This window comes from Cynoglossus semilaevis, chromosome 17 (assembly GCF_000523025.1).
Source record: "Cynoglossus semilaevis isolate Cse_v1.0 chromosome 17, Cse_v1.0, whole genome shotgun sequence".
In the NCBI taxonomy this organism is placed as follows: Eukaryota; Metazoa; Chordata; class Actinopteri; order Pleuronectiformes; family Cynoglossidae; genus Cynoglossus; species Cynoglossus semilaevis.
The window spans coordinates 386,442-397,236 of NC_024323.1; the positions used below are offsets into that span (position 1 = coordinate 386,442).

Below are 10,795 nucleotides of genomic sequence, written 5' to 3' on the forward strand. Positions count from 1 at the left end.
AGCAGTGCGAACCTTGTTGTGTTTCAGCAGGCTCTCGCTGGTGTGTTTCTGCCCGTCCCATTTGGAGCTGGCTCTGTTTCTGAGTATTGACTTCTTGGTCAAGGTTTTTCACCAGAAATGGTTATAACTGTGTGGTTGCAAACATGAAGCCTCCATCTTACCCTCGTCTATTTTTTTTGGTTAGCCCAGGCGTGGGCAAACTTTTTGAGCCGCGGGCCACAGTTGTCCTAAAATTGAACTGGCGAGTGTTGGTGTGAGTTAAGAAAAATGACATGTAAAAGTCATGCATAAAGGCTAAAATGCTAAAAGGTTTTTTTTTATCATTTTCTACGTCCTCTATTGGGGAAATGTGGGTATTGCAGGGAAAAGGCAGAAGTATATTAATAATATTAATAGTTTAATAGTTAATAGTTAATAGTTAATAGTTTGGGTTAGAACTATAATCTACTACATGTAAATCCGACTTTTTCATAAACACACACACACATATATGCATGCAAGTGTACATGTATATATAAATATATGCAAAATAAACAATAAAAACAATACACACAAAACAGTGAATGTAATTGACATGTAAGTGCTGTTAAGTATGTAGTATGTTCTATTACTCCTGTTTTCTTTGTGATTATTTTCTAATTTTATATTCGTGAAAATTATCAGTCTGTTGTTGCTGTTGCTTGTTATCCAATTACAGTGCAAGTTCGAGTTCTGTTAGCTTAAAGAGCTCAAATAAACACAAAACATAACGTTTACATAATATCCTCTATCACTACTAATTACACACAACGTTTACATAATATCCTCTATCACTATAGGAGTATCACAATAGGAATAAAGAATTAAGCATATCTCTCAAGAGTTTAAAGTACTTCAAGTTACTGAAAACCCAGTACGGCCCCGACAGAATTCGTTTTGCGCCTAATATAGCTTCATTACTAATAACACGCCATACCAATGGGTGGCGGTATTGTACTCAAACGATGTTTGCAAACCTTCATGAATGCCACCGGAAGACGAAGCAGTTAACCGAGACACAGTAGTTGCCATGTCCGCCTATTAAGGGATTGTTTCCATATGAATTCAGTTGAAAATAGCGAAACGTTTTGCCTTTATTGGCCAGCGTTGGCTTACTCTTGTTTGTCCTGTTTCTAATTAATGTATGTTTGTCCAATCGCAGCATTTGCCATCTATAAAACAAAACATACATGAGGTAAAAAAATCAAGAATTGTTCTTAAATGTTTTTAAAATAAAATCCTAAAGCATGCAAACAAACACCTATGTATTGAACGTCTGCTAAAATGCCTAAAAAACTGAATTATATATGTCACTTCACTTTTGTGAAAATCATATAAAAAGGGAATACGTTTGTAAATATACATTATTAAAATGTGTAAGTCACTGATAAGAAGTTTCTTAAATAACGTTTAACGAACTGGTTTAGGTTCACTTTCAATTCAAAGAACTTGAAACAAAATTGTAAAATAACAGTGTTTTGAAAAAAAATTAATTAACAGTACATGCCTGAAAAATGTACTAATGTGTATAACTTAATTAAATGAGTCGCTTTTTTTTTTGGTCTTGTTTTGTTGTCCTGGGTGCTTGTTTCTCATGCGAGATCTGGCAACACTGGCAGGAACCATAACTGCAGAAACGTCTTTCTCCTTGCAACGTTTTCAGGTTACAGGCGTGTGTACATGTAAAACGAGGACCGAAAGATGCCTTTACCCGTACAAGTTTTCAACTTTCAAGTGAGTCACATCAGATACTGCATTATATTGGTTACAACAGCAGCGTTTGTGGGGAATATTTAGGATTGGAACCAGCCGATCAACAACAGCTAGCGATAGCTTGCTAGCTTACCAAGCTAAGGCAGTGACAACTTATGTTTTGATTGTGGAGCATTCTGGTTTTTATAGTGTTGAGTCATGCAAATGTCGTATTAATAAGTGACAGTTGATGGCTCGTGGTATGAATTTATTGTTAAAATCATTAGAAATCTTAATAATAAAATAAAATTTTGGAATAGTAAACGCTTTAACTAATGTCAAAATCACGTGTATATAGACCGGAAGCCTAAATAACGAGCCCTGTTTCATGTCAACAAATTAAAGAATTCCAAGACAATGTGATACATGTAGTTTTTACCAAGTCGACAGGCGATTTACGTAGAATAAATATTGACAGCTTAGTCAAACCAGGGAGTTGTGCGCATTCTAAACAGCGCGGTTCATGACCCCACATGCAAAATAAAAATGGAAATTAAGGCGTAATTATAATTTATAGATATGTTATTCAAGTGCGTGATTAAAGGAATTGGAAAAGATTAGCATTTGCATTTACTGTAAATATTACTTGATACATTTTTATTGATATTTGTTGTCGATATATTTTGATATACTTGGTGTTAACAAACATTAATATTTAAATATTTCCTTAAACTACAACTAAAAAAATACTTTATATCAGCTCGGTTTTCTGATTTTATATTCTGAGGTATTTATCATAGTCTATATTAGGGAACTAATCTGCTAAGGAAAGAATATATATTTAATAATTGGGAACGGCAATGCTGTTCCATAAATTGTAACATCCATAAAATCACGTTTTATATGTCTTTTTTTTTTTTTTTTTTTCAGGGATCTGTCGAACCTATGCAGATTGATGCAGACCCACAGGAAGACCAGCAGAATGCTCCGGACACAAACTATATTGTGGAGAACCCAACACTGGTACACTACTGTCACTTTCTTATTTATGTTGCACAACCATATGTATCCCAACACAATGTTTATTAATAATAATCTAAAAAAACAACAACAACTGTCATTTGTATTATCTCACGTAAATGAACTTAAGGTTTGAGATAAAACATCTTTTGAGATCTAAACACTTAAGTTACGATTCGGATATCAACCAATACCGATATATGCAGCTGTTATCCCCCAAAACTGCGGTAAACGTCTCAAGGACTCCACGAGTGATTCCAGTATATTTGACATTGCGTTTTTATTATCAGAGGATAAACCCGATAATGATTCTTTCAGATATCATATTGGTCGGACAGTTTCATCAGACATCTTCTTTCCTTCCTTTTTGTCGTGCAGGACCTGGAGCAGTATGCAACCAGCTACAGTGGACTGATGCGCATAGAGAGGCTTCAGTTCATTGCTGAGCACTGCCCTCAGCTCCGAGTGGAAGCCTTAAAAATGGCCCTTACTTTTGTCCAGAGGACCTTCAATGTTGACACTTACGAAGAAATCCATCGCAAACTAACGGAGGCCATAAGGTATGGTGGACCAGTAATTCCCGGCTAATCTTTGCAGGTTTGCCGGTTGGTAACGCTTTTTACAGAGCTTATGTATGTTGCTTTTGCTCTGCCATTGATTAACGGATGGAATGGATACCCATAATGCTTCTAAACATTTAAAAGAGGTAACATTATCTATGTCAGTGGTTCCCAAACTCGGCTTGCCTTTGGGCAGTACATCTCAAATAGTAATGTTTTTTTTTTCATGTTGAAATACAACGGTTATTATTCCCTAATATAAATTGTTTTTTTTTTTTGTTTTTTTTCTGTCTTAGGGAACAAGGTGTGCCCGATACAGTGCCTGAAGGTGGCATAATTCCTCCTCCCCTGGACTCAGCATGGGCCGAGTCCACCAGAAAGAAGGCTTTGCTAAAGCTGGAGAAACTCGACACAGATCTTAAGAACTACAAGGGCAACTCTATTAAAGAAAGCATCAGGTATTATTGTGGAATTTGTGTTGCTCGTTTACAATTTCTTTTTTATATATATATATATATATTTTAGCCTGACTCCTTTGTGTTGGTTTGATATCACACTATGGCCAGCGAAACAACTGACATCTTCAATTTCCTATCTCTCGTTCTTATCAACCAGGAGAGGCCATGATGACTTGGGTGACCATTACCTCGACTGTGGTGACCTCAGCAACGCCCTCAAATGTTATTCTCGAGCCAGAGATTATTGCACGAGCGCCAAGCATGTCATTAACATGTGTCTGAATGTCATCAAGGTACTGCTGAATTTATTTTTTTTACTTTTTTTTTTTTCGTATCACAAACTACAGGTATATCTGTTTTTATTAGACTCTAAGAATTCTTACTATAAACTATTTCTCAACTTGAGGAATACATCATTTTCTATACCCTTTAAGGTCCTTGCTGGTGAGTTTCTTCACCTGATAAATTAAAAAAATAAAATGCTATAATAAATAATAATAATAATAATAATCCATTGCAAAAACATGTATTATTATGTTAAGGAGTAGTTACAGCTATACAGTCTTACAGTTACAACTGGCCCTTTAAGGGGGACTGAGTTTGACACCCCTGATGTAGGGGTTTTTGCAGCACAATATGGTGTATATATATGGTCACCATATATATGTATATATATGTATATGTATATATGTATATGTATATGTATATGTATGTATATGTATGTATATATATATGTATATATGTATGTGTATATATGTGTATGTGTGTATATATATATATACACATATATGTATATATATACATACATATGTGTGTGTATATATACACATATATTAATAAATATATATATATAACAAGCTAACAGCACAGAGCAGACTGAAGTCAGTCTTTAGACCTCTCTCACAAACTGCACATAGGACTGACAAACTGCTGTCAATAAAAAAATATTGTAAATAAATCTTAAACACTTCTTCCAATCATCAAGCTAAAGCCCAGTTTTCATGCCCACTCACTGCTCAGTATAATATATATGGTCACCATTTATGGTAAGTATCTCATCCCAGCAACAGTGTACCGTAGCTTTTAAATTTTGCTCTGGTTTATATTTTTCACAGCTATGTGTATGGCTTTTTATGAATTTATCAAGAATCAGACAGTTGGTGCTGCATTTCTTAAGAATAATCATACATAAAATAATAATTAATTAATAGTAACAAGGGCACCATTAAGATGTGAAAACCCTGTAAACAAATGGTTAAACAAAGCTCAACAGTGAAAGTAAGCATTAATTGACCTTTAAACTGGAAGGGAGAAATTTGCCATATTTTTTTTAAAACACCAAGGACAAAGTTATTATTTGTCAACTCCCCTTTACTGGCCTGTAGGTGGTGCTAAGTATGCATTTTATGGCTGGTCTAGGAGAGAATTTCTTTTGTCCATTATTTATTATCCACGATAAACAAGGCCAACATTAAGGTGATTAGTGATCGTCCACGGGATATAAGATGTTTATTACAGAAGTGCCCTTCACACGTTAAAGGTTAGAGCAACAGCAAACGCAACTTTTATTCTCTCCTCCACATTAATTTAAAAGTTCAACTTAACCCCCACGAAACGCTCCATCTCGGCGCGTCTTTGGGCTGCGTGTTTTCCCCCGGCTAGATATATATTAAGATGGCGATATCTAGAGGACATCGTGTGAACTTTGTCTGTGCACATAAATAAGTGTGACATTACAGGGAGTAGGTAGAATCCTTAGTAAATAAACGTAGAGTCCTTGATATGCTGTAACACTAAAAATGATCGATGGAATTCTATTTTATAAAAAAAAAAAAAAAAACACCACCCAAAAAAAAAAAAAAATGGTATGAAACCAACCATACTACAAGTTACAACGTTTGCAGAATATCTTGAAGTAAAAAAAAAAAAATGGAATTATAATGGTGTACAACAGCAGGTTTTAGCCAAACATGGAAAGGATGGACTTCCTCTTTACCAAACTGATCCCCTCTCCTCTTGGTCAACAGGTTAGCGTTTACCTCCAAAACTGGTCCCACGTCCTTAGCTATGTCAACAAAGCCGAATCCACACCAGAGATTGCAGAGGTTAGTATCTTCATATTTGTGTGTATGCAGGTCTTTGGACAAGGAGCACTGTGGCTACTGTGAATGAATTTTTAATTTTATCAGCAAGAAATCTAAGGGAAACGCATCGGTTTTTTTTTTTTTTTTTTTTTTTTTTTTTAATATTTATCGGCACCTCAACATCTGTTAACTGCATTATGTTCATGCATACGTGCTTTTAAAATATTTTTGGATTTTTAACTTAGGCTGTCATAATGAAAGCCTAAAGCCTATAAAAATTATTAAAATTATGTTTACATTTTTAAACGTTTGAATGCACACGCAGAATGACACAGATCACAAAAAAAAAAAAAACTGGTGTGAAATATTAAAATCTACCTGCTGTCTTTTGGCCTTCTGTAACAGTGATTACAAAAAGGAATTTTGATTTTAGGAATGTTGATTATTCATATTATGACTTATTATATTATTTATGATATCAAACAGGGGCATAAAAAAATCGGATTACTTGTTTATTCAACCATTTTGTTTTTACTCCCCTGCAGTATCTCTGTTGACCTGTTGGGGGGGGGGGGCTCAAAACCCCTGTTAAAGTTTTTTGCTCTTAGACACAATTTGGGCTTCTGACTAAGTTTTATTGTGCCTTAAAACTTTACTCAGGATGACCCAATGAAATGACCCCATTCTCTGTTGTGATCCAAAGAAAAACTCAAGCGAACACAAACCAAGCATAAATATGGAAGGCTACGGTTTATTAAAAAAAAAAAATCAGACTTGTAACAGAAAAATTACGTTTTTAAATTTCTTTAAAAAAAATTTTTTTCCCTGTTGTTGTTTTATAGCAAAGAGGCGAACGAGACAGTCAGAATCAAGCAGTTCTCACTAAATTGCGCTGCGCTGCAGGTAAGGCAACATTACGTTTGCTCAGCTAGCTAAAAGCTGGTCTGTATACTAATTACTACTATTAATTATGTTTGACTATATAGGTAAGGCAATCGGACTCTTTTGGTTTTTTGCAATAAATTATTTAGCAATAATTTTGTGATCACCAGGGTTAAAGTATGGGGGCAGGGGGGGTTATGTGTAAGGCTACTAGCCTTACGAGGCTAAATACCGATCAGTACGAATTGAAGAAGCCTTTTGGGCGAGGTTCTGAAGCATCTTCAAGAAACCAAGACTAGTCTAGTTGCCCTCTACTGCTTCGAATATATATTTATAGCAATAGAAAATATTTTAGTCATGAACGTTGTCTCAAATATTTTCAGCCTAATTCTGTTCGTTTGCATTAAAGGGCTCGCAGAGTTGGCCTCCCGAAAATACAAACCAGCTGCCAAGTGCTTCCTTCAGGCGTCGTTCGACCACTGTGACTGTCCCGAGGTGAATCAGTATGCGGTTATCGCAATTTAAACACATTTGCAAAAATACTTTTGATGCACCTACCCATCCTTTGCCTTCACACCACACCCATGCTTCGGACATGGCCAACAACAAAAAACAACAAAGAGAAAAATATTTGAGAGCTTTGAACCTGAGATACAGTTTGTGCAAATGTTCAAAACAAACCATATGTTTAAAAAAAAAAAAAAAAAAAAAAGGTTAACTGTGAACCGTACTAACACTATGTGTTGGTGTGAAAATAACGAGCCTAGAGTGCCCTCTAGCGGCTGTCAGTGAAAATAACACGTGTAAATTTTCAGTAGTAGCAGATACTGCTACACAAGTCTAGAGTGCCCTCTAGCGGCTGTCAGTGTGAAAATAAGAAACATTTGAAATTGTCTATTTTAATATGTAAGTCACACCTGAGTATAAGTCCCAAGCCTAGCCCCAAAAAATGAAAAACAATGCGGGAAAAAAAATAATAATTCTAGTCCGGAAAATGTGGTCGTTTTTAAGGCAAAGGGTGGCTGCACTAAATATAAGTCAATTTAAAACTGTATTTGTGTGTATGTGTGTGTGTGTTTGCGCATGTGCACAGCTTCTCTCATCCAACAATGTTGCTGTGTATGGGGGCCTGTGCGCTTTGGCCACATTTGATCGACAGGAGCTCCAGCGTAATGTCATCTCAAGCAGGTAAGAATGTGGTTTGTCTAAAGCAGGGGTGTCAAACAGTACAATCATAAAATAATTAACATAAATAACAATAGGTCCATGTTTTTTACCTTTGTTTTCAGGCAAAGAAGTACAAGTATATTCGATATTTTTTATATTTATTAATATGTAATGAAACAAAGTATAAGTTTGTGTATTTCAAAATTCGTCAGGCGGCCTGAAATGCACACCTTGGCCGGCCGGTTTTTGGCCCACAGGCCTTATGTTTGACAGCCCCCGGTCCATAGGGATGTCAGTGCAAACACAACATGCAGATGCGTATCCTTCTCATCTTGTTTGCCCTCAGCTCCTTCAAGTTATTTCTAGAGTTGGAACCCCAGATTCGTGACATCATCTTCAAATTCTACGAGTCCAAGTATGCGTCCTGTCTGAAGTTGCTTGATGAAATGAAGGTTTGAGCACATGGTTGAAAGCATGTTGAGATGTGACTTCAGATGTGTTTGCAGCCAGCTGACCGATTGTCGTGTCTATTTGCAGGACAACCTACTGCTCGACATGTTCCTGGCCCCGCATGTGAGGACACTTTACTGCCAGATCAGAAACAGAGCCCTAATTCAGGTAGAACCTACGACAACAGTCACAACAGTTTGAAATTCTAATAAATTATTTGGTAACTGGTTTTCCTCTAACTTCAACAAAAGCATCATTTCCTTTCGTTTATTAATATTGGCAAGCTAATATTTTTATGCAAATCTTGATTTATTTATTTATTTTTTTGGTGTGTGTGTGTGTGCGTGTGTTGGGATGCTTGTGTTTAGTACTTTAGTCCCTATGTCTCGGCAGACATGACTAAAATGGCTCAAGCCTTCAATACCACCGTAGCGGCTCTGGAAGACGAACTAACCCAGCTCATACTCGAGGGACTTATCAATGCACGGATCGATTCTCACAGTAAGGTAAGTGACGCACAGGTTTTTTTTTTACATTTTTCATATTGTGCTGATACTCCTTTCAGATAGGACTGTTGACTTTCTGTCCGTCCGCTGCCTCATTCTCCAAGTCGACACATTCACAGCTTTTGCTTAAAACGTAACGTGAAATTTAACCATTATTTAGTAACGACGCAGCCTCATACTATAGTAGTAGTAGTAAAGCATAGTAAATTACTATAACGTGTATATAACATGGGTAAAATTTAAACAATCAAAATATTTGGAAACAGAAATGTGTCTCTGTCAATTACAAGTGAATACTGTATTTTCCAGACTGTAAGCACTGTCCGCACTTTTTTTTTTTTTCTCCATCCTTTGGCTGGGTTTGCAACGTATACTCAGGTGCGACTTATATATATTAAAATATATAATTTCACATGTTTGCTATTTTTACATTGACAGCCGCTAGAGGGCACTCTAGGCTTGTCTACCAGTATCTGCTACTCTTGTAGCACTGAAAATGTACATGTTAGTTAGTTTAACACTGACAGCCGCTAGAGGGCACTCCACCTGGCTGGTGCGACTTATACTCCAGACCTTCTTATACTGTATATGTTTTTTGTTCTTTATTATGCTTCTTTTTTTTTGGCTTGCGCGATATACTCTGGAGAGACTTATAGTCCAGAAAATATATATTGTATATTGAGTCACCAAATCTTTTTTTTTTTTTTTTACATAAAAATATTTTTTTTGTTTATATAGTAAAATAACAATAACAACTTTCGCTTTATACCATAATATTAGCTATGCTCCTTCAAAAGAAAAAAAAAAGCCAATTAAAAACCCCGGTTATACAAATGTAGAGATGAACTCCATTCGAATAGCTTTTTTGTTAAAAGTTCGAAATTGCGCTGATTTCATTGTTAGCGTTAGCTTAAACTATGTAAACTAAGTAAAGTAGAACGATAGCAACAAACCTATCCTAAAACTACATGTTAATAAACTCACCATGACACCATGCGTACAAAGTTTCAGTTTTGTTTTTGTAAACAAATGATTACGGAAGATAGATATAACGAATTAATTCCCTGACTTCTTCTGATCTTTAGATCCTCTATGCCGAGGTGGTGGATCAAAGAAGCACCACATTTGAGAAGTCACTTCACATGGGAAAGGAGTTCCAAAGACGAGCCAAAGCCATGATTCTGCGAGCCGCTGTGCTGCGCAACCAGATCCATGTCAAAGTAAAAAAAAATTTTTTTTTTTCTTCTTTGCAGTTTGACAAGTTATTGGTATTAGCTTGCGTGCCCTACTGGCAGTCCCCAAAGCCATCGAGGGTGACTCTCCCCACACCATAAAGTGATGAACAAAACAAAAAAAAAATAAACATCAAATAATAATGTTAGACAGAAATATATAGATAAATATATACTGGTACATTTAATATAATTTTACGGGCCAATTTAATTACACCGTGGGCCAGAGTTTGACACGTGTGTCCTCCAGAGACCCTATAAATACATGTTGACCTCTGTACCCACTCAAATTTTGTCTGAAATTGACAGAATGTTGTTGTTGGCAGAAGGACATTTAAAAACCAGTGAATTGATTTACTTCTGAATCAGTACAAAAAGTACTATATTTTGACAGTTTTATGGTCTGGGCAGTGTTTATTATCACTCAATGGCTTGGTTTGAATTCGATTGAAATATATATTTTTGTTTTTTACAGTATAGATTTGATAAGATTTGATCAGAGATGAAAGATGTAGATTTTGTTAAATGGTGGTAATATGACTGTTGCCATAGAAACCTTCTTGAAGAAATAGATGGATGGCTCTAGGATATAGGGTGTAGTCTAAATTCTATGTCTAAATTTAAAATAAAAACATTTGTACATTGAGCTGTAGTCACTGTTCATTCATTTATATACATGAAATCTTCCATTTCCTTCTAGTCTCCACCAAGAGAGGGAAGCCAGGG

At 35.8% G+C, this 10,795-nt stretch overlaps 1 protein-coding gene across 1 annotated transcript; it reads left to right on the forward strand.

Moving 5' to 3' along the window:
* Positions 1–1,596: 1,596 nt before the first annotated feature.
* On the forward strand, positions 1,597–10,793 carry gps1 (G protein pathway suppressor 1; the record flags this gene model as incomplete). The annotated part of the gene is made up of 14 exons (XM_008329193.2): positions 1,597–1,752; positions 2,641–2,733; positions 3,109–3,290; positions 3,587–3,748; positions 3,906–4,041; positions 5,776–5,853; positions 6,675–6,735; positions 7,124–7,209; positions 7,808–7,902; positions 8,228–8,333; positions 8,419–8,499; positions 8,700–8,837; positions 9,923–10,057; positions 10,770–10,793. Coding segments are annotated over exons 1-14 (1,410 nt in total), but the record flags the coding sequence as incomplete, so codon positions are not given.
* Between the last annotated feature and the right edge of the window lie 2 nt (positions 10,794–10,795).